This window comes from Lepidochelys kempii, chromosome 21 (genome assembly GCF_965140265.1).
Source record: "Lepidochelys kempii isolate rLepKem1 chromosome 21, rLepKem1.hap2, whole genome shotgun sequence".
In the NCBI taxonomy this organism is placed as follows: domain Eukaryota; kingdom Metazoa; phylum Chordata; order Testudines; family Cheloniidae; genus Lepidochelys; species Lepidochelys kempii.
In genome coordinates, this window is record NC_133276.1 from 5,456,695 (window position 1) to 5,481,469 (window position 24,775).

General features: G+C 44.4%; 1 protein-coding gene across 1 annotated transcript in view; it reads right to left on the reverse strand.

Moving 5' to 3' along the window:
• The window catches only part of LOC140901481 (complement receptor type 1-like), a 46,783-nt gene that overhangs the window by 11,960 nt on the left and 10,048 nt on the right, over window positions 1–24,775 (reverse strand). The window contains exons 5-21 of the mRNA XM_073320406.1: window positions 24,339–24,527; window positions 23,707–23,806; window positions 21,385–21,470; window positions 20,125–20,337; window positions 18,398–18,580; window positions 17,486–17,674; window positions 16,714–16,896; window positions 12,003–12,191; window positions 11,188–11,376; window positions 9,878–10,077; window positions 8,466–8,626; window positions 6,360–6,694; window positions 3,303–3,491; window positions 2,107–2,310; window positions 1,765–1,953; window positions 546–749; window positions 204–392 (exon numbers count right to left, since the gene is read on the reverse strand). Of these exons, the coding sequence (XP_073176507.1) occupies window positions 204–392; window positions 546–749; window positions 1,765–1,953; window positions 2,107–2,310; window positions 3,303–3,491; window positions 6,360–6,694; window positions 8,466–8,626; window positions 9,878–10,077; window positions 11,188–11,376; window positions 12,003–12,191; window positions 16,714–16,896; window positions 17,486–17,674; window positions 18,398–18,580; window positions 20,125–20,337; window positions 21,385–21,470; window positions 23,707–23,806; window positions 24,339–24,527 (3,192 nt within the window). The remainder of the gene's footprint in view (window positions 1–203; window positions 393–545; window positions 750–1,764; window positions 1,954–2,106; window positions 2,311–3,302; window positions 3,492–6,359; window positions 6,695–8,465; window positions 8,627–9,877; window positions 10,078–11,187; window positions 11,377–12,002; window positions 12,192–16,713; window positions 16,897–17,485; window positions 17,675–18,397; window positions 18,581–20,124; window positions 20,338–21,384; window positions 21,471–23,706; window positions 23,807–24,338; window positions 24,528–24,775) is intronic.

Consider the following 24,775-nt stretch of genomic DNA (forward strand, 5'->3'; position numbering starts at 1 on the left):
GGGTGCTGGGTGAGAGAGGAAACTGGCAGTGTGCGTCTCAGGGAGTAGGTTGTTGGGAACATTTAAGGCACTGGAAAGGAGTGGTCAGCAATGGGATGGCAGAGAGTGAATGGGTTATGGGGACACATTGCGCCAAATCATTCAAAAATCTTTTCTGCCCTTTCCCAATACGAGTCATTTTAGTGCAATGCAGAATGAATTACCTTCGCACTGAGGGGTAGGCTCGCTCCAGGTTGGAGTGACCTCATCACCAGCTATACACTGAATGGAGGTTTTTCCAACAAGTGAGAAGCCTCTGTCACATTTGTAAGTTACCGATGATCCAACAACAAAAACTTTCTTGCGCCAGTCACTGTGCTGGCCATGGGAGATGTTCGGAGGTTGGGCACAAACTAGAATTAAAGAGAGAAAAATACATTATTTAAGAGACTGGGTCATATTCAGGCTAGCCTAGCAGTTACAGCTGGGCTGAAGACTGCCCACCAGGGACAGGAGCCACCAGGCCAGAGTTGGAAGAATCACAGTTCTCCACCATTTATACTGACCTGGTTCGCAAACTGGTATGGCAGGATCCCATTTGCCATCATGATTGCAGCGAATCTGAGCATTTCCATTGATACTGCCTTTGATACCATGCCCAAAATCACATTCAATTGTAACACTGTCCCCAAATGCATAGGTCTCCTCTCCAGGTCTAGGCATAGGTGCCTGTGTTCCATTGTTAACATCTGGAGCTGGACAACGAATTTCTGAGAAACAACAGCAACAGCGTTAAATCACAGCAAAGACAATTGTGTGGCTGCAGATTCATTTGACCCAGTGGAGCTGAATTCTTTGCAAGCTATAGAAAATTGGCATTTCCTTGACATTGAGCATGTGAAAAGTTGTACAATAAATGCAGTTTATTTATTTTGTTACAAGAAAACTCAAGACTGACACTATATGTAAACACAAATATTTTTGTAGTCATCCTTCCATTTTCAACCACTGAGGGAAAACAGCCAAGATGTTGGTGCTAAGTCTAAGACAGGGAACAACGAAAGCCAAGACATGCAGAGGACAGCTGGATCTATCTTCCAAGCAATCTGAACATTGTGAAAAAACACACAGCCACAAAAGATCACATTTTCTTAATCTTGCCGTTGACCTTTGTGTTTAAGGAAAGTTCTTATTTCCACAGGCAGTTGCAACAGATAATTTCTTATTGCACTGGATTCCTGATGAAATTTGACTATTGGCAGGTCTCCCGGGGGAATTATGGGACTACTGGAGATGGGGCAACGCAGCATTCAATACATGAACACCTTCCATGCTGCCAGCTCCTCGCTGCAGCTTCCTGCTGCTGAGTTAAGACACCGGGGTCATTTCAACTTTTTGGATTCAGACTGTTCCTGCAAACGCACTGCTATCGCAGGACTGCAGGCTTAAAGGGATGCTGCCGGGACAGTTATACTGGGAACCAGTAGCCAGAATAAGGGTCAGGCACAGGTGGTGGAGAAATCAGTGTGAAAGGAGGACAAGCATTAGCTTGGATGTGGGTCAGACAGCAGATCACATATATGGGTGCTGGGTGAGAGAGGAAACTGGCAGTGTGCGTCTCAGGGAGTAGGTTGTTGGGAACATTTAAGGCACTGGAAAGGAGTGGTCAGCAATGGGATGGCAGAGAGTGAATGGGTTATGGGGACACATTGCGCCAAATCATTCAAAAATCTTTTCTGCCCTTTCCCAATACGAGTCATTTTAGTGCAATGCAGAATGAATTACCTTCGCACTGAGGGGTAGGCTCGCTCCAGGTTGGAGTGACCTCATCACCAGCTATACACTGAATGGAGGTTTTTCCAACAAGTGAGAAGCCTCTGTCACATTTGTAAGTTACCGATGATCCAACAACAAAAACTTTCTTGCGCCAGTCACTGTGCTGGCCATGGGAGATGTTCGGAGGTTGGGCACAAACTAGAATTAAAGAGAGAAAAATACATTATTTAAGAGACTGGGTCATATTCAGGCTAGCCTAGCAGTTACAGCTGGGCTGAAGACTGCCCACCAGGGACAGGAGCCACCAGGCCAGAGTTGGAAGAATCACAGTTCTCCACCATTTATACTGACCTGGTTCGCAAACTGGTATGGCAGGATCCCATTTGCCATCATGACTGCAGCGAATCTGAGCATTTCCATTGATACTGCCTTTGATACCATGCCCAAAATCACATTCAATTGTAACGCTGTCCCCAAATGCATAGGTCTCCTCTCCAGGTCTAGGCATAGGTACCTGTGTTCCATTGTTAACATCTGGAGCTGGACAACGAATTTCTGAGAAACACCAACAGCAGCAACAGCGTTAAATCACAGCAAAGACAATTGTGTGGCTGCAGATTCATTTGACCCGGTGGAGCTGAATGCTTTGCAAGCTATAGAAAATTGGCATTTCCTTGACATTGCTGAAGAGGCTTCGGTTTAGAGAAAGTTTTGTCTTCTGGGCAGAAACAGCATGTGGGTTAAGGGATTTCATTTTCACTGTTCTTATGGGCAGCTGTTCTGATTGCAACTGGCAGGGTATTTTTGGCCTTCATCACAGATAGAGTCAGTGAGTAGCACCGGCTGTGTTATGACCATACTGTGTATAAAAAGGCAGGTGATACGGCGTGATCTATCTGGATTGCTATCTACTTTAGGTTCAGATGGAGATGGTCGATGGGGGCAACAGATCTGTCCGTAAGCATAGAAATGTACAGGTGGCAGATTTTAAGAGGCACAACATGGAATTCATAGCCCGGGGGTATATGCAAACTTTAAGCTACCTTTGTACCTTCCCAGTACCGGACTGCTCCACACAGACAGCCCTGGGGACCTGTGCCCAGCTGCCTATGGGTTTGGCTTCAGCTTTACCCAGAATCTCTGCAGTTCTATGTGCTGTGACCTGCCCCAACACACCCCTCCCACTGGCACACTACTTACCCCAACCTTGCTCGAGGCTCCTGGGAAGACAGCCCTATTGTAGTCTTCTGCAGTTCCTGCATAGGTGGAGTCCTCTTCTGGATGGATCCAGGGCATCTAAAGACCTGTTCTGTCACTCTGGACATTTTACTTGGAGTAAAGGGGCCAGACTGGGAGTGAGGATCGCACCTCAAATTGTTAACCATAAACCCCCGGGTTAGCAGGAAGAGAAGACCCTGACTATCCCTCCTTGTCTCTCACCCCCATCGCTACACTTTGAACCACACACAAACCGACTATAAGCATAATCTCCCTATTGGTGTTAAATTTGCTCAATTAAAACAAAGATAATTTAGCCAAATACTTACTCTGACAAAAGTTCAGAGCTGAAGACCATGTCGAATTTTGAAGACAAGTAACATGCCCTTGCCGTATTCCAGCAATCAGCTCATAACCTGGGCGGCAGCCATATTTAACCACCATCCCGACTGGAATCAATGTGCCAACATTAGTCTTCTGAACAGCATTGGGAATGTCAGGTGGATCAACACAATGACCTACAGGTAAAACATGAAGAATGTAAGGACGTCCTTAGCCAGGAAAACCTATTGAGGTGAAATCTCCTCAACAAGAATGTGATGTGAGAGGCATAGCTGGGGAAAATCAGAGGTCCATATTCTACTCTCTCTCGCTCAGATCCATGCAATCCCATTACTCAGAATTTAACTCAGTCATTTGCAAGGAAACCGCATAGAAAATACAACAAAAACAAATGGGAATATGGGTGGCAGTCACTATATGATTCTAGCTTGCGTTTGGAATTAGAAAGGGAAATGCAAGGCCCTAAACTAAACCTGACAGTGTTTCTGTTTGTCTGTAACATGCAGTGTTGTTGTAGTGGTCATGGTCCCAGGAGATTAGAAAGAGACAAGGTGGGCAAGGGATTAGCTTTTATTGGTGAGAGACACAAGCTTAGAGCTTGCACAGAGCTCTTCTTGGTGTTGGTAACATGATAACTTCTGAACACCACATCCAATCAACTCCACAATTCCCAGGCATCAGTAGGCAGAAGCCTGTTGGTTTTGGTGGAATGTGGACAATCGGAAGAGGGATGGGGAACAAACAGAGCTTCTTGCATCTGATAATTGTCAATAGATCAGAGAACTGGTTGATCTCAGCCATTAACACCGTCTAGCAGAATACCTGCCATCTCAACACCGCCTGTTCTCCCAGTACCATTTAAAATGATGACACCTTGAAGGACTTCTGTCCCAGACAGGAAGAAAAGAAGCAAAAACAGGGTTTGGGGAAAAGATGGTACACACTGAACCCTGGTCCGGAGGGGAGACGGAGCCACACAGAGCCATGGCATGAGGGAGGAGATATCAAGGAGTCTTGGGAAAGGAGCGGAGTGGGAAGGTGGCTCACAGGATCTTGTGGGGGAGAATGGAGGAACGAAAGAAGCCCAGTGGTGCGTGCAATGAGCTCAGCCTACAGACGTAACCAAGCGTCCAAACCTCTAGTTAATTTCAAACTATAGAATGGTTTAAACCGGAATCCCTGTTTTCAGCAGACAAGTCATCATGGGGCTGTCTCAGCCCAGTGAGATTCCGTCTTATACTGCTGTGACAATTTCCTCTTTTTTTAAAAAACAAACCATCAAACTGGTTGCACAACTGCAATCTGTGTTCAGTTCCGTGCACATCCCCACAGGCAAGCCAGAAGCACTGTTCCTGAGCCATCTTGTGTATCTAGCATCAGTCAGGCTGGGCAGACTGCGCACTACAGATCTCGCATGGAGATTTTCTCAACAAGTCAGTTATGTTAAGTAGCAATTACATTAGCAGTGGTCCTATTCCGGTCACAATCACACTGATCAGGCACCAGGGAAATGCTGGTCACTATTAGAAGTTAGACCCTCTATTCAAACACCACCTGGCACTGACCTGTCATCCACATAGTTCAAATTTGTGAGTGGCTGGCCTGTTAAACCTGGTAATGATCCTTCATTTCGATAACACTGTTATGAAGGTTTCAGAGTAACAGCCGTGTTAGTCTGTATTCGCAAAAAGAAAAGGAGTACTTGTGGCACCTTAGAGACTAACCAATTTATTTGAGCATGAGCTTTCGTGAGCTACAGCTCACTTCATCGGATGCATGCCGTGGAAACTGCAGCAGACTTTATTTATACACAGAGAATATGAAAAAATACCTCCTCCCACCCCACTGTCCTGCTGGTAATAGCTTATCTAAAGTGATCATCAGGTGGGCCATTTCCAGCACACACTGATGATCACTTTAGATAAGCTATTACCAGCAGGACAGTGGGGTGGGAGGAGGTATTTTTTCATATTCTCTGTGTATAAATAAAGTCTGCTGCAGTTTCCACGGCATGCATCCGATGAAGTGAGCTGTAGCTCACGAAAGCTCATGCTCAAATAAATTGGTTAGTCTCTAAGGTGCCACAAGTACTCCTTTTCTTTTTACTGTTATGAAGGAGGTTGGGTGACCCTCGTTGAAGCGATGGGCATGATAACAGCTGCCCCCCATCCAGGATAAATATCAGACACAGTTAAGCTCCTTTATAGAGTAAGTTGGATAAAACCATAGGAGCCACTGCCCAGACACAGGCTGCAAGCAAGGCTGGTAAGTTTTGTCTGAAGGCTGTGCGCATGTAAGTCCGTGAACAGAAGCACCCAGGAAACAGGCAGAGAGAACTAGCCCAGGCAGCCAGAAGCAGACAAAGAAGGAGCAGGAAAGCCAAGAAGATGGCAAGAAATGCACTGGTAACGGGGCTCAAGAGGAAATGGAGAGAGAGCGAGCTTTTCTATAGTGTGCTGACAGGAACGAGGCTTGGAACTGTGAGCAAAAAACCTGTCTTCAGTGTGATTCCTACTGTTTCGGGGAATCAGGACTCTTGTCTACCTTCTCTGTGAATAAACAGGATTGCACCAGAGAAATACCGAGCTCGATCATCAATTTCTCCTCTTAACAGAAACAGCCTGCAAGACACTGCGTATTGGCTAACCGCTCAGGGGTAACAGTACTTTTCAACCTGTGGCGTCCAAGCATTTACAGTGAGCGCTCAACTTGAAACATGGGAGTTGTCCCATGGACGTCAACACTACCTGTGTGCTTAAAGTTAAGCACATGCTCAAGAGCTTTGTGGAATGGGGCCTTAAGGAAAGAAAAGCACCACCTCCATTTGGAACTGCAGGAGAACCGTAGCAGGCAGAGCTGGACTTTGGCCAGGAAACAAGAATCAGTGCGGTAAGAATGGCATGGGATCTTCAGTGACCACAAGTGCCCAGGAGCTTGCCAGAGGGAAGCAAAGGGAGAGTCCAGGGGTGAGGGTGAAGGGGAAAGCCAGGAGAGGGGAGAGGGTGGGGATGGGATTCAAGGGAGAGGCTCATCCTCCTACTCACTGAGAGCTCCCCCAGGCAGCAGCATGAGTACCAGGGTCCCCAGGAGCCGCAGGGTCCAGCCAGAGGGAAGCGACGTCATGGTGCCAGGTGAGTTCCCAGAGAATGGGGGTGACAGCGCAGTCCGGGCAGGGCTGCAGCCGCTCCTCACCCTGCACACTGTGCAACACAGACCCCAGCCAGGGCCACCCAGAGGCACATGAGGCAAGGGGAAGTGGGAGTCAGTGCTCTGCAGCTTCAGGGGCCCAGGAAGGGGATGGGCAGAGTGCACATACTGCCCAGCCCCCTCTGTAGTGTTGTGCTCATGGCAGACAGTGCACAGGGTAGAGCGGATATAGCTGCAGTTAGTACCATAACAAAAGCAGGCTGTGGTCACCCCCTCAGCATGGGAAACACCTGGGGGGGGGCAGCATTTCCTCCCTCTGCCTCCTTCCAAGGGCTGGGCGGCGTCAGAAGAATGAGACATCGAGGGGTATTAATGTTTAGCATCCCCTGCAGGCTGCACACACTTGTTTTTTCTTTAGAGGATGCTGCTGGAAGGTGTAAAGTTTGCAGAGAGGCACCTACCAGTGCAGCGCTGTACAGCTCAGGTTTCTCAGTGGAAGAGAAATGCAGGATTGTTATTTTTCTGGTCTGGGGACAAACACAAAGTTATTCTGACACAGCAGCACTACGCCACCCTGTCCTGATCAGCACCCCCAAACTGTGCTGATTTCTGAAACACAAGAGGCAGTCCAGTTACCAAAGGATCCTTGCTATTTATCCTGTGGGTCAAATTCATCCCCGCTGTTACTCTATCCGCCTCCGCTAATGTCATTACCCAGGGATGTATCTGACTCAAAGCTGCTCCTGACTTACAGATGCAAACCGAGCCATGCTTCACTCCTCAGCAGGAAAAGGAGCCTTTAAACCTGCTGGGCACTTTCCTGTCTTACAGCCAAAGGGAGAAAATTATAAAAACAAAGACAATCGGCAGTTTTTACAGTTGCACTTTATTGTAGCCCTGCAGGACAGAAATAATTGCTTGATCACAATGGCGTAGGTTAGAGGACGCCCCTATCATTCATTGGGCAATGGGGAGATGGTTAGTTGGTTGCTGCTCTACAGTTAAATTTTCACCATCGATTCGTGGGAGTGTGTGTGAGGATATAGAAATGCTGCAGATGATACCAGCACTGAAGTCAACCAAAAATAGATTTGTTCAGTTTAGGAAGGAAAACTGCTGACTTTTTAAATAAGAGAATAGGGCAGAAAATTGGCTTTTTTATGCTTTACATTTTCACAGTGGGGCAGAGGGATTTGCGAACAGAGTTGCCCTTAAGGTTCATGGCTATCAGGCAGTTAAACAGCCATTCATTACTTTAAACATGTTTGGGTTATAATGCACTTAGGTTAAATATATGCAACAGTTGGGTGATTTCTGAAAGCTCAACGTTGTTGGTGTATTCTGCAGAGGGTCTGAAGCTTGCATCAACTGAAGGTTTACTTTCATACATTTTAATCTAGTTTCTCTCAACTTGCTTTCCCTTTCTGAACTGAAAGGAATCTGAATTCAACCCTTTTACTTATAGTCCTCACAAATATATAAGAGGATGAAATCCCTAGTTTATCAAGTAGGGACTTACATTTGTGAGATTGAAAGGAAAGAACAAAAAAACCCCAAACCGTAACCACTGGCGCACAGCATGAAAAAAATCTGATTCCTGATGCACAGGCTAATCTCTTCCTGGATCACTAAACGTACTAGCAAGTTCTCTGCAAATAGTAACAATCATCATATGTACAAAGAGAAAAGGAGTACTTGTGGCACCTTAGAGACTAACCAATTTATTTGAGCATGAGCTTTCGTGAGCTACAGCTCACTTCATTGGATGCATACCGTGGAAAGGCAGTTTCTACTGAATGCATCCGATGAAGTGAGCTGTAGCTCACGAAAGCTCATGCTCAAATAAATTGGTTAGTCTCTAAGGTGCCACAAGTACTCCTTTTCTCTTTGCAAAGACAGACTAACACGGCTGTTACTCTGAAACCTGTCATATGTACAAAGTAATTATACAAACCGCAGCCAAAGGAGACAGTTTATCACAGAAATGCGTCAGAGATTTCAGCTATTCTTTATATTTTTGTAGGTCCTGCTTAAGTTTCTGAATCTCCAGATACAGTTTCTGCACTTCCAGCAGGAGTTTCAGTTCTGTCAGAGACACATTGCAGTGGAGAAACTTTATACACTCGCGAACCATGTTGCACTGAGGGGAATCGAGTTGTTTCTTCTGTAAAACAGAAACAGAGGGAATGTGATTACGCTGAAGATAATAAGGACCTATACTCACAAGCATGCTTGCTCCTTTTTGATCTGAGCCATTATCCAGTGTGTTACATGTGTCTGTCTCAGACATATTATAGGATTCTGAAAGGTGTTGCACATTCTCAGTTAGAGCTGGCCAGAAAATGAAAATTTCATGTGAAATATATTGTGCTTTTGAAAACAGTTTCATCCTGAACCGGAACAAAAACAAAAACGACCCTGAAATTTTTCATGGGAAGGGATTTCAAGAAAAATTCTACTTCAAGAGACCCCCAAATAGAAATTTTTTGGCTTCCTGGCTGATCACACCAGCCAGCAGGCAGAGACCCTGGCCGCACAGACTCCATCCAAGCTCCAGCAGCTAGACAGCCTGGGCACTCAGACTCCTCCTGACTCCAGGGGCCAGGGCAACAGAGCAACTGGGCTCTCTGCCTCTGTGGCCCTGGAGATAGCAGGCGTGGGTGGCAATAGCTGAGAAGCAGAGAGACAGGGCGCTCAGCTTTGGCAGCTGCCTTGGGAAGACTTTGGTCATTTACAATTTCTGCACATATGCACAGTCTATTACATGTGTCCGTCTCATATCCTCTGTGCCTGACTTAGGGTCTGATCCCGATAAATGCCAGCTGAGTGCCCTCAATTCTGATACTGCTAAGCAACGCTGAGGAAGTTCTGAGCAACTTGCAGAATCAGGCATTGGACTGTCAACTCCTGGGACAGGAACCAGACCTCCATTTACACTTGTACAATGTTGAACACACTGGCAGTTGCTCAGTAAAGCAGTCAGTCATGATATTTGCTTTATACTGTGCCCCAGACCAACAGAAGATACATAACGTATCACACCATTGACTGCTTTGAAAACCTCTCTCTGTATATATATTTCATAATGGGGCATAACATTTTCTTCCTGTTGTGATTTTTAACCACCAGATTTTACCTATTTTATATTATTTTGGGCATGGAGCAGCCACTGCAAAGGAAGAAAACCTTCTCCCTTAAAATACAAGAAAGGGATGGGGTGGGGGAGTGATGGGATGTGTTTGCTTTCAGGTCCACTTATTTTTTCCACTTATGTTGTATCAATGGCAGATCTATCTCCCTCGCCACACGGATCTCATTATTTTAAAGAAGCAAAGACACATTCAGACAGTGTTTTGTTTTACACTAGAAATTGGACAGGGTGCATCAAGAAATCCAAATGGACTGTGATGCTTACACACACGGGTAACACGGTCCAGGTGCCATTAGCTAAACATGTAACATTCACGCTGTCTGTTGTAGACTGATACCAAAGGTCTGAACATTGGTACCCAGGAGAGCATTTGAAAGTAATGCTTTCATTCACGTTGTACCACATTTTTTCATCTAACGCATTGACCATTTCTTCATTTTGCACATCTGGCTTTGGACACTGAACTGAAAGGAAAAGGAAGAAGAGAAGACAGTTCAGTGAGAGGAGGAGATGCATGGTGCTTATTGTCTGTAAATCATGCTCTTAGTTCACTTCATTGCAGCTGTTTTGGTTTTGCAGGGAAATAATCTGCAAGTAACATTAAACCCACAGTGCATCTCTCTCTTCGGAGAAACAAACATCATGAGAACAACAAGAAAACGGTGCGAGTGAAATCCCATCCAGTGCTGTGTATCATGGGCACTTCCTGCAGGCATCGGCAGCTGAAAGCCCCCACATGGAGCAGCAGAGCACAGGCGCTCTGTTGGTTCATTTAAGGACGTCTTATTGGCAGTCTTGGGACAACTGTGAACGTGCAGTTCACTCCCAGGCACACTTGTGGCCTTTTTTAAAACAGCCTCTTTGGTCTATTGCAGAATTACCCTCCTCTGCAGTGAGGGAGAAGTACATGGAAGTCAGTGGAGTTGCCTTGGATTGATACTAGTGGAACCAAGAGCTGAACTTGGTCCTTAACAGCGTCTTACGCTTCTATAGTGACTTTCATCCTGTAGGATGCCAAAGATACCACAGTGACTGGCACACTACGAACACCTTAGACAGAGAAATGTAAGGCCTGATTGCCTTTTGACTTACTCCACTGAGAAGCAGGAGTGGCTTCAGGGAAGTTGGAGAAGTTACAGAAGAGTCCAGCACCTGGACTCAGATTGTCCCCACAAACATAACGAGACCACACACACAGAAGGGAGTCCATATTAAAAGTGCCACCATCAGGACAGCTGGATTGGGAACCACAAACCAAGAGATGGGTCAGTTGAGGGGTGTGTCTGAGGGAGAAATTCAGCAAGGTGGAAATGGGAGGATCAAGCATACGTTAGGGCATAGCTCAGGGCAGATCATATGTATGAGTGCCAGGGCAGAGAGGACACTGGCAGTGGGCATCCCAGCTGGGAGCATTTGGTCTGCTGAAAAGGAGGAATCTGCAGTGAGTTGGCCCCTGGCTCTCCATATTTTCAGTATTGAAGGGCTAAGATGTTAAATAGCCCCCAGGTCATTGCAATGTGCCCTCCACCCTTTTCTAATCTCAGTCATTCTAGTGTGATGAAGAAATGAATCACCTTTGCACTCAGGGGCAGGTGGATCCCAGCGCGGAGTTCCCCCATCACCAGCTATACATTGAATGGAGGATACTCCAACAAGTGACCAACCATCCTCACATACGTAGGTCACATTTGAGCCAACATGGAAAACTTCTTTCTGGCTGCGGTCGTCCCGTCCATTAGAGATGCGTGGAGGTGGATCACAAGCTAAAATAAAAAAGGGGAAAATACAGCAGCGATGCAGAACGAGCAATCCCCTAAAAGCAGGGAGGCAGCATAAATACTGTGGGGTTTCCCGGCAGTACATTTCCAAAAAAAATGGTGCTTGGAGGGGCACCAGTGTCTAATGCCTCTGACAATCTGCCAGCACTTTCTGTTAGTTTCTGGCTGTGAGTTAGCATCATACCCACGGCATTGGGAGAGCAAAGATAAAAACAACAACATGCAAAACACTCTTAAAATGGCTCTTGGATCTGCAAGGGCCCCAGGGATCGTTGTTCACATGCGGATGACACTGAACAACTGCACTGAATGACTGAGAATTACAGCCAGACCCTGAGAAGTACAGAAGGTCTGCAGCTCCCATCAACTTCACCAGTAGCGTCCTCCTGCATGGCTCCCTGAGTCATTAAACTGGCCCTGCTACATATGCACCCCCAAAATCCAGATCTGATCCCCTTCTATAGACACTGAGTCTGCAATGAGTTGGCCCCTGGCTCTCCATATTTTCAGTATTGAAGGGCTAAGATGTTAAATAGCCCCCAGGTCATTGCAATGTGCCCTCCACCCTTTTCTAATCTCAGTCATTCTAGTGTGATGAAGAAATGAATCACCTTTGCACTCAGGGGCAGGTGGATCCCAGCGCGGAGTTCCCCCATCACCAGCTATACATTGAATGGAGGATACTCCAACAAGTGACCAACCATCCTCACATACGTAGGTCACACTTGAGCCAACATGGAAAACGTCTTTCCAGCTGCGGATGTCCCATCCATTAGAGATGCGTGGAGGTGGATCACAAGCTATAATAAAAGGGGAAAATACAGCAGCGATACAGAACGAGCAATCCCCTAAAAGCAGGGAGGCAGCATAAATACTGTGGGGTTTCCCGGCAGTACATTTCCAAAAAAAATGGTGCTTGGAGGGGCACCAGTGTCTAATGCCTCTGACAATCTGCCAGCACTTTCTGTTAGTTTCTGGCTGTGATCTAGCATCATACCCATGGCATTGGGAGAGCAAAGATTAAAAACAGCAACATGCAAAACTCTCTTAAAATGTCTCTTGGACCTGTAAGGGCCCCAGGGATTGTTGTTCACATGCGGACGACACTGAATAACTGCACTGAATGACTGAGAATTACAGCCAGACCCTGAGAAGTACGGAAGGCCTACAGCTCCCATCAACTTCAACAGTAGGCTCCTCCTGCATGGCTCCCTGAGTCATTAAACTGGCCCTGCTACATACACACCATCAAATTCCAGATTTGATCCCCTTCTATAGCCACTGAGTTCTGCCAGAACCCCCTGAACGAGCATGCCAAGCCTCCTCCAAGTTATGAGACTGTTCTGGTGTCCCCCGAGTTCCCCACCCATCCCCACTATCTATTGAACTTTCTCACCACACCACCCTCCCAGTATAATGAGCCATCTTTTCCCCATATGTCCATCCTTCTTGAACTAGTGAGGAGGAGGACGACTGCTTCGGGTGAAAGATGGGGATAGAGCTGGTTCTAGCAGGTGATATTTTTTGTAGTGGTTAGTTTTAGTCTTCTGACACTGTTCCGGGATCATCACACATTTCCAACAGTAGCCGGAGTGACGCATAAAGCAGTCCCAGTACTGCCCATTGAAATAGGCCTAAAGCTCTGAAAATGCTCAACTAATAATTCCAACAACAGATATTACCTCACCCCCTGGGTTTCTCTAATCCCTCATCTGGCTTTTTGAAAATTCATGGATACTTAAAATTCTCTTTTAATGTGCTTAGTGTTTTGAGAACTGACCCAACACCGATGAGGGTGCCAGAAGCATTTGTACCATGCTCCCACTCAATGGTTGCGTTGGGGGATGGCAACTTTAATCTGCGATGGGATCTTTCTAATGGTCACAGTGAAGTTGGCTGCTAAGGGAGGCATAGAATCATTGTATCCTCTGGGCATCCCAGCCATCCTCACCCAACATCATCTACATTTGGGGCAACGTTGTCTGGTCTTTGGACCACTGTGGGAACAAGGCACTGTGGAGGCCTTCTCCCATCATAGCTCCCTTAATCCAGGGCAATCTTTCTGCCAAAGCCTTTTTAACTCAGGACTAGTCCTTAAAGGTACAAAGCATATTTATCTTCAAGAAATCTGAACTGCAAAAGGCATTTATTTGTACGGACATATAGTCCGGGCACTAACTCCAATAAACAGCATTCTTTAAATGCTGGCTAATGAAGAATAGATATAAAGTACTGGGAGACTATGGGGAGACTGAAAATTCTCCCATTCTCTAGATGGGGTAAACACTAACCTGCAGGAAAGGACAAAAGGATCTTCCTCAGGTATAGTTGCTAGTTAAAGGATTGGTATGTAATTGTGCTAAGAATGATCCAATGGGAGAGAGCCCATACTTTCTATGTTTGGCAGGCATCCTTTGCTATCAACTGATTTGTACTTTGAAATCCAACAGCAAAGGCAAGCTGCGATAACCTATCAGCCGCATGTGAAGGACCTGAGATGAAGACTTTGCTATGCATATAATTTAGCTACTAAGAAAACAGAAAAATCAGTTGGCAAACAGGTGGCGATGGTATGCCAAAGTAATCAGGTCTCCTGTAAAAGTGGGAGATAGAGACGTATTACACAATCTTAGTCCCACAGTAAATGAGAAAATTGCAGAGAGGTGGGAGTCATTAGTCAATATGGTAATTGGAAAGTGAATTACATATCTACAAGGTACAGGCAGAGTTGGGAGAAGGTTCCATCCAATCCTGCACCGAGACATGCTTTGTCCTTGTGGATTCATTTCTGCTTCCAAGGCTATGGAGGTAGAATTGTGGAATACACTCCAGTAATCTGGAAAATGTGATTAAAAAGTAGCTAATGCAAGCGTACAAATTGAAGGAGGAGGTGAATCTTCATATGATTCCATTCTACAATCAAACCAATTCATGTAGTAGAGGAATACTTCATTCCATGAAGATCAAAGTGAAGAAGCACAAACACCAGGAAATTCACCACATGGAGCTCTCCGCTGGAGCTGGGGTGTATTTGCCTCACTCTATCAACAACATCTGTGAAGTTTTATCAAGGTGCCTAGCAGAACAAGTAAACTAGAAGCCAATCTGCCCAATCTGTGGACCATGTTCTTCATTTTGCTACTGTCATTAGGGAGTAAAGGCCCACTAAATACTCACTTATTACGTGCATCTTTTGGTACTACTTGAGCATGCCGATAGACACAGAAAAGATAAAATTGCCCGTCATAGATATCACAATGCCAAGACACCAGTCATTTAGGTAGGGGACAATGTACCCCACATAGAATCATAGAATTGTAGGACTGGAAGGGACCTTGAGAGGTCATCTAGTCTAGTCCCCCGTACTCATGGCAAGACTAAGTATTATCTAGACAATCCCTGGGAGGTGTTTGTCTAAACTGCTCTTAAAAATCTCCAATAGAGATTTTACAACCTCCCTAGGCAATTTATTCCAGTGCTTAACCACCCTGACAGTTAGGAAGTTTTTCCTAATGTCATGTCCAACCTAAACCACCCTTGCTGCAATTTAAGCCTATGGCTTCTTGTTCTATCCTCAGAGGTTAACGAGAACAGTTTTTCTCCCTCCTCCTTGTAACAACCTTTCATGTACTTGAAAACTTTTATGTCCTCCCTCAAGTCTTCTCTTCTCCAGACTAAACAAACCCAATTTTTTCAATCTTCCCTCGTAAGTCATGTTTTCTAGACCTTTAATCTTTTTTGTTGCTCTTCTCTGGACTTTCTCCAATTTGTCCACATCTTTCCTGAAATGTGGCGCCCAGAACTGGACACAATACTCCAGCTGATACCTAATCACCGCAGGGTAAGGCGGAAGAAATACTTCCCCCAAGGTTTCACACCCAGCACAATGGGACATTGGATCCTGACTGAGTCCTCTGTGTGCTACCATGATATAAATATAGAAGTACCAGCAATTACACTTTGTGTTAGATGTTCCTTTCAAAATCAGGGATGGGAGGTCACTGTATCAGAGTTCATCATCATTTATACAAACTGGTTTGCAAACTGTAACAACAGCCCCGTAAAATAGAGATGAACCTATCATGTGAGATTCAGTCAGATTAATTTAAAGAACTAAAAACATTCAAAGAAGGATAATGTATGGACACCAAGAAAAAGTGTGTGAAATTGGAACTGGCTAATAGCACTGTGGGGTGATGCTTTCTTTGGGTGGAAGGAAAATAGTGGTACCCTCAAACCACTTTTTGAAATGGGATGGAGTCAACGGGTCACAAAGCCAGTCCAGCTACAAGCACAGGGATCTTGTTTTCTGTGTTCACAGAGGGCTGTGTGTACTTAAGATGACTCAAACAATGGGGTCTGTCACCGTCACTCATACATCTACTCTCCCGGCAGATTTCTTCAGAGGAAGCTCAGCCTACCCACTACAGACCCCAACCTTCATCAGTTCCTTTTCTCCTCTTTTACCAGAGATCTGCTGACACCCCGCAGGTCAAGTACCCTGGAATGAACTGGGTGTGGGGAGCTGGAATGAACCAAAATCTTACAACACCACTACCACCCCACTAGTAAGCTCATGCAGTGCCATTCACCAACTTTGTTCCTTCTGTGCCGCTAACAACATACATTGACTACCTTTGTGTGTGCTTGCCTCATGATGGAAGAAGGGTAGAGAAAGGGAGCGGAAAGAATGTTTGTGAGATGCCTCTGTGCCAGTAGCATTTGGCCTACCTGTCAGTCATTGTAATGACCCTGCATTTCTATCATACTTTTCAACCTGTTACGCCCAGAGCTACTTCATCCACCAGAGAAATGCAGCTATTTCTCCAAGGTCCCAATTCAGTAAAGCACTTAAACATGTGCTTAAAGTTAAGCATGGAAGTGGCTCCACTGAAATCAACACTACGCCTGTGCTTAGAGTTAAGCATGTGCTCAAGGACTTTGTGGAATGAGGGCCTAAGTGACGAAAAACACCACATCCTTTTGAAACTGCAGGAGAAACAGAGGGAGGCAGAGTGCAATGGCAGAGCTGGAATTTGTCCAGGAAACCAGGATCAGTGTTCTAAGAAGGACATAGGATCCTCAGGACCTTTCAGGAGAGGACTGAAGGGGGAGACAGAGGTTCAGGGTGATAGAGGCCGAAGACGGGAAACAAGAAGGGACGAGGTGGGGGAGGGAGTGAAGGGAGAGGCCCTCTTTCCCAACTGGGGCCTCCGTGTGCTACCATAATATAAATATATAATTATGCAGCAATTACGTTGTTTGGGAGTAGGTCAGGGATAGCAGGTCACCATGTCAGAGTTCTTCATCATTTATACATACCTGGTTCGCAAATTGGTAATGCAGGATGCCATGCACCATTCTGTTCGCACTTAATCGATCCATAATTGTCCTTGAGGGCGTTACCGGGATTACAAACAATGCTAATCGTGTCCTCATACTCATAGATTGCTTGTGTAGGTCTCGCTGTTCCATTGGTAATGTTTGGATCGGGACATCTAATTTCTGTGAAACACCACCACCACCAGTGTTAAATCAGAGCAAAAACAATTCTGCAGATTCATTTACAAGGAGCAGCTGAATATTTTGCTAGCTACAGAAAGTCAGCATTTCCTTCACATTTTTGAAGAGGCTGGTTTTAGGTGGAAGTTTTATATCATCGACAAACACAGCAAATCATTTCTTCCTGCCATGAGTGTTATTGGGCGTGCCTCATGGATTGAGGAGTACCCTTTCCAGTTTTCTTCTGGGTAACTATTTGAATTGAAGTTGGCACGGTATTTTGGTTTTCAGCAGGCTTCTAAACAACACCGATTGCTGTGTAACAATAAATTTTGTGTAGAATCCACCTTGATTATAATCTGCCTTAGATAAGATGGAGATCGTGGGTGGGAGCAACAGATCTGTTCATAAATGTGTAAACAATTAACTCTGACCCTGCTTCCTACTGTTAAAGTAAGAATTCCCAGAAGACAGACAGACACACACTTACTTTGAACCACATATCGACTATAGAGTATAGCTTCCTACATTTGTGTTAATTTTGTAGCTCAATTAAAACAAAGAAAGCTAAACCAAAGATTAATATGCTTACTCTGACAAAATTCTTGCTGTTCAGACCATGTAAAATCTTTCTGACAGGTAACATTCGCAGAGGATATTCCAGGGATTAACTCATAACCTCCCACACAGTTATATTTCACTACAGTCCCAGCCGGAAACAAGTTCCTGTTAGAATGATCTCGAAAAGTATTACGAATGTAAGGTGGGTCATCACAACTACCTAAGAGTAAAAATAAAAGTTTGAGGACATACATAACCAGGAAATCTTATTGAGAAATAATTCTTCTCTACACGAATGTGACATGAAAGACATGTATATTAACAAACAAACAAACCCAAAAACCTAAAACCCTATCACAAAACAAGAAACCCCATGGCACATGCTTCTCTCCTGAGGAGAGGATGAGAGGGAAAAAAAACAAAACAAAAAACACATGCCAGGTGCATAGTTACATTATTTAATGCAATACTGGAAGGCACTCAGACATTATGGTGATGAGTGCAGTATAAGAACTTATACAATAAATACATAAACAATAATACATGGCTCTTCTTCAGTAGATCTCAAAGCACTTTACAAAGAACATCAGTATCCTTATTCCCCTTTTACAGGGGAAACTGGGCCACAGAGCGAGGAAGTGACTTGCCCAAGGTCACTCAGCAGGGATAGAACCCAGGTCTCCTGAGTCCCACTTCAGTACTCTATTCACTCGGCAACACTGCCTGCAATAGAATAAAACTGGAATCCCTGTTTTCAGCATACAAGTCATTTAACCGAAGCGTCACGGAGCTGTGTCAGCACAGTGGCATGCAGCCTTGCACAGCAGTCACTATTTCCTCTCTTAAAACAAAGGGGACATCAAACTGGCTGTCCCTGAAACTTGGGCGAACAAGGGCTGCAGGGTCAGTTTGAAGGAGGTGGTAGTCCCCATATGACACTTACTTCGCTCACAAACTGGTAACTGAGGATCCCATCTACTATTTTCATTGCACTGAAGTATGTCACTGCCTTTGAGGGTGTAGCGGTGTTCACACTCAAACAGAACGGAGGCTCTGTAGGTGTAGACAGGACTATATCCAGTCACCTGTTTTCCATGGTCAACTTTTGGCTGTTCACAGCGAATGACTGTGTAAGAAAAACAGTGTCACCTTGGGAGGTTTACTGTTATATTAAAAATTGGGAAACGAAGTGAAGATACTTCTGAGGAATCAGATCTATTTACCAGGAGGATATGAACAGATTTGAAAGCACATACACATGGCCCTGCAGAGATATCATGACATGTTTGAACACTCCTGCCCCTGTCCCCCCCAGAAACCACCTATTTGAAACATTGTGTTAAGGAAAAGCAGAAAAGTATCAGTGGGTCTGATGCTATGTTCTCAAATTCCTTGGGGCATCAGTTTTGATCGAACCTAGTAGGCAAGTTTTAGTCTTCATCTAGCCTTTTCTTAATTCAAGTAAAGTATCAAACTACGCCTGCTGAATTTGTGACCACCTGCAAAGGCAGTTCTGTCCCAGGCAATTGTGGGGATATGGTGTCGGGGGTGGCGGGGGAAGAGAGTGAGAGCACACACAGTGCTTACAGTCTTTGACAAGAGAGGTATTGGGCAGCAGGAGCTGCTGGAACTGCTCCGTCTTGTTGCTTATCATTTGTGGACATTATAAAATCATTTCTCCTGAGTTCCAGCTGCACTTATAGCTGACACAGACACTCAGATCTGGTCTCCTGTGAAGAAGACAGGCAGATATGCTCCTGGTTTACCTGCAGAAACCTCAACAGGAATAATTTCTCGAGTAAATAATTAGATTTGTTTCCCACATACGTCTTATCAAAAATATGATCAATTTTAAAAAAACACCCATAAAATGGGGTTTTCAGTAAGTTCCATGGCCATTTCAATAACATTTTATATGAGTTTTGGGGGGAAAACATTAAAAACAATGACATGAAAAATAAAACATTTTTAGTAAAGTGGACAGTTTTTCGCAAAACAATTTGCTTTTTTTCAAAAAAGGACTTTTTTTGACATAAAAATCTTTGTTGAAAAAATTTCTATCAGCTCCAGTATTCTTCTTCAGAGGACTCTTAAGTGAGGACGGAAGCTGAATAAACTCTACTCCTCTCTCCTTCTCCTCTCCTTCCCCACCCAGCTGCAAGCCCTGCTCCATCCTCTCTGTCTTGGCACGGCTTCTCCCTTTGAGAAGCAGAAGACCTTGTCCACCTCTCTCCTCCATGTCAGCGGTCAGTCTCATGTTGCCAGCCTGTCTCCCCCCATGAAGTTTTTCTAGGATTCCATGTCACTTCCTCCTCCCATACGGACACCAACTGCCTCTTTAAGCTTCCTGGCTCCTTGCCTGAGGGAGGGGTTGGAACACAGAACGTGGGCAGACCAAGGAAAGCAGGCAGTTGTTCTTGGTCGGGTGAGGTGGGAACTGAGGCCAATCTGGACACAAGAAGTGCAGTTCCCTGCACCCCTTAGTGTCTCTGCAAATCTCAGACTAGGCTCTGTTCTCCAAAGGGTGTTACTAAGAAGATGTGGTGAGGGGTGGGAATAAGAGTCGGAGTCCTGGGGACAATCTGTTAAGCAGTGGCACCGTTACGACTTACGTTGCTAATGCGTACGTGCACACTGCCACCATGTTTTACAGTAATTGGATTCCATCACCTTTGCATTCAGGGGCAGGCCCGCTCCAGTCTCCATTTACATTATCCGTGGATGTACAGTGAATGGAGGGCTCTCCAATAAGTGAGAAAGGAACCTGTCCCCTCTCTATACTGTCACACTGGTAAGTGACAGATGTTCCATAGTTGAATTCCTCCATGGTCATCCCAGTATGTGTTCCATGATCTATTTCTGGAGGAGGCTGGCAAGGTATCACTGAAGAGGGGGAAAAAAGGAAAGAAGGGAAGCAAGAGAGAATGTAATTTACGTCATATCCAAAGTCTTATAAGAGAAGAAGAGGCTGAAATGCAATGGACTAAAACCTTAGGTGGTTTAAAATCAGTGTAGCACCACTGACACCAAGGGAGTACCGCTGATTCACCAGCAGAGGACCTAGCCTATTGACTACAATGGAGCTATGCCCATTTACACCAGCTGGGGATCTGGCCCTATGGGAGACAAGATTTTTAAGACTAGAAAACGGGGCACCTTTCCTAAGGTAGTTATGCAGCCAGGGTGTGGTGGGAGTGGATGCACAGACTCAAGGGTCATGAAAGCCGAAGGAAGGAGGAGAAATCAAATCGAGGTCTTGCCCATTCAAGCGTATTAAAGATTCTATGGCACGTTCTCCAAAGGGAGGAGTTTTTACTGTCACTTTCCATCCTAGGGATAGCTGCGTATGAGTGACAGGCAAAGTTATCCCTAAATATAAATATATCTGTAAAGCGCTTAGAGATTGTGCTATAAGCATGTTAATACTATATATCTGGTTTCAGAGTAGCAGGCGTGTTAGTCTGTATTCGCAAAAAGAAAAGGCGTACTTGTGGCACCTTAGAGACTAACCAATTCATTTGAGCATAAGCTTTGGTTGCATCCGATGAAGTGAACTGTAGCTCACGAAAGCTCATGCTCAAATAAATTGGTTAGTCTCTAAGGTGCCACAAGTCCTCCTTTCCTTTTTTACTATATAACTGAAGAGCAAGGGTCTGATTCAATTTACTTGGGGATCTGGTCCAAGCTCTGTTAACCAAGAATCTGAGTCTTTTGGGCTTCTACCCCACAAACAAACATATTCAAAAGCTAACAAGTTTTTCTACAGCATGGTGCAAGAGGAAAACAAAACTGAAGCGTTCAAGAATTTAGCATGCAGTGAAATGACAAATGAGTTGTATTTCAGAATCCATCCAGCAGGAGAAAGTATGCTTTTCATTGTCTAACCCTGATTACACTTTCCCCACAAAGCTATTAAGAGTCTCTAATCACCTTGACAGTATGGAACCTCTTTGTCCCATGTAACTTGTGATCCGCGAAGCACACATTTTCTTTCTGCATCTCCAATTAGTCTGTACCTGAATAAAACAGCAGGGAAGGGAATTTACATGATACAAACTGAGATTGGATGTCTTGCCTAGTCCAGCATCAATAAGGCTTTGATTCTCTTACATCATCATTAGTAGGGTTGGTTAATACATTTTCATCAAAACTATTTTTCAACAGCAAATTGGATTTTCAATTAAATGTTGCTTTTAAAAAAAATTATCTGCTTTCTGCAGACATTTTCCATGTTTCATGGAAAAATAGAATGCCCGCAAACTGAAATATTTTAATCCCAAAATGCTGCCACAGTGCCACATTGAAGCTGTAGCTTGGGTGCCTCATTCTCCTATATAGAGTGGTCTCCCTGGTGAGGCTACATCTCCCATGATTCATCATGGCCTTCACAAGAGGAGGTAGGATCATGGGAATCTGACTGGGCCTAGGACAAACTATTGCCAGGTCCCTAATCAGGTGTAAGGAAACAAAAGGTATTTTATTTATCTGGTCACCCCCTTCTGGCAGGCCACCATCTGCAGCAGACTTACTCAGCACCAGCAGGTAGGTCACTGGTGATAAATCAGACAGAGTCCTGTGTCATGCCCACTTTCCCTCAGGGAGTCCCTGGCAGGCAGCTGTCTATCAAGCCATTCCTGGCCTTCGCCAGGCCTCTCTGAGTGAGAGCTGGAGGTCTGCTCTCCTTCCCAGTCTGCCCCCAGCTGAGCTGTGTGCTCTACTTTTAACTCCTCCCTCCAAACCTGACACCTGACAGCAGGTGTAGCAGGGTGGGGCTGACTGAGCATACATCAGCTCATTAACCTTTTCCTGGGGTTTATATGCCACATCCCAGAGTCCCTTGTTTGTTAGCCTGACATTGATCCCAGGCAAAGTCATGGAATGGCTGACATGGGATGCAATCAGTAAAGAATGAAAGGATAGCAGCTTTCATGGTTTTATGGAAAACAAATTTTATGAAACAAACTTGATATTGTTTTTTTCATTAGATTAGAAGTTTGGTTGATGAAGATAACTCATTGATATAATAGACTTAGACTTCTGTAAGGCACTGGATTTAATACCGCATGCCGTTCTGACTAAAAACCAGCACTATACCAAAAATATATATATTTATTCATTTATTTTTGGTTGATATATATCAATGTAGCACATATTAAATAGATTAAAACTGGTTTAACTGATATAGCTCAAAAAAGGAGAGTGTATGGGAGTGGGAGAATCCTTAAAGTGGTCTTTTCTACTGGGGTCCCCCAGGAATCTATTCTTGGCCCAGTGCTATTCAATATTTGGATCAGTTATCTGGAAGAAAGTATAAAACCATTGCTATTGAAGTCTGAAGATGACACAGATTGGTGCAATGGTAAATTATGAGAAGGCCAGGTTAGTTTTTTAGAGTTATCTGGATTGCTTGGTAAACTGGGCTCATCTGAACACCACGCATTTTAATACAGCTAAATACAAAGGTATGGGTCTAGGAAAAAAGAATGCAAGTCACCCAAAATGGGGAGCCTGTATCTGGAAAGCAGTGGCTCTGAAAAGGACTTAGGGCTCGTGGTGGATAACCAAGTGAACATGAGCTCCAAGTGAGATGCTGTGGCTAAGAGGGGTAATGCGATACATGGATACACAAGCAGGGGACAACTCAGTGTGAGTTGGGAGGTGGTATTACCTTTATATATAGTAGCCATGAGGCTACCACAAAAATTCTGAATCCAGTTCTGGTGTTCACACTTCAAAAAAAAGATATTGAATTGGGAAGAGTGCAGAAAAAGGCTACAAGAATGATCTGAGGCTGGGGAAATCTGCCTCATTAGGGTGGAGGAAGCTAAATCTATTTTGCTTTTCAAAGAGAAAGTTAAGAGGTGACTTGGTCATGGACGGTCTGGAAGTACCTACACGGCTAGAAGGCTGGATAATAGAGGCCTCTTTAATTTAGCAGAAAAAGGCATAGAAAGATCCAATGGCTGGAAGCTGAAACAAGGTAACAATTTGTGCCTTGTATGTAGCCTGAATTTAACAGTGGAAGGTATTAACTATTTGAGCAACCTACCTAGGGATGTGGTGAAATCTCCAAATCAAGATTGGAATCCTTTCTAAAAGTATGTTCTAGCTCAAATACAAATATGGGCTTGATCATCAATGGGTGAAACATTCTGGGCGGTGTTATACAGGAGGTCAGACTAGATAATCATAATGGTCCCTTTGGAAATTAAAAACCTATAAATCTATCAGCACAAGCTGCCCATTACTCACCCCTCTTCACAGATGAAGTTTACTGTTGCACCAAACATGAGATCTGTTAGAATAACAAGTCTGCCATTTTCTGGCTCTCCGGGGTGAGGGCATGATCTTGCTAGAAAGAAATAAGACTGGAATTATTCTTGATTTGTGTGTCTTGACTCAGTAAAATGTAACCATAAAAGAACCAAAGATTCTGTCTCCATCAAAACTCTATTCACTTTTTGTCAGCTCCGGATACAGAGCCAGACTTAACTTGGAATTTGTGCATGTGTTTGTTTAAATCAAACTCCGTTCCATTACCATGTTTTTGTGCTTGTGAATATTTCACTTGTGACAGTTATAACTTCTTCCAGCCTGGAGTAGTCTATTATTTAAGGTTCAAAATCCATTTTTAGCATTGTGTTTTAAAGCTCCAGAGCGGAAGGAAACCTTTGTAGACATCTTTGGAGTTGCCCATGAAGAGCAAGGAGCAGCCAGGTTTCAGATACGAACAGGTAATTTAGTGGTGAAAGCCTTCATATCACATCAGTGAACTTAAGCCCTCCCTCCAGGCATATAATCCCTCTCATTATGCTCTTTAATCAAAAAGGGCTGATGAAAATCAATTAGTTTAAAAAAGAAAAGTAAAAAAACAAAATACTCACCCTTGCAAAGCTCTCTGGTGTATGACCATTGAGAATATAGCATGCACCAAAGATATAACTTTCGTTGTATCTTGGTATAACCTGGGCGACAGTTGTATTCCACTTTGCTCCCAACAGCAAACTTACTCTGAGTTCTGTACTCCTCCTTCAGCTCAGCAGAAGTAAAACGTGGTGGCACACCACAATCACCTAGTGACAAAACAGAGGTGTCAAAAATATGGAACTAGGAAAACATGCTATTGTCCAGACCTCATTTACTAAAGTGTCCTTTCTTGGAATAGCAGAAGGGTTGTAAACAAAATACTTGAGCTCTCCCTCCTAACTGACCCCTGGCACTCCACCTGGTTCTCTCAAAGATTTGGCTTAAAATTTTTTTTTGGCATCAAACAAATCTAAGTTCTCCTTAAAGTCAGGAAAACAATCTTCCCATCTGTAAG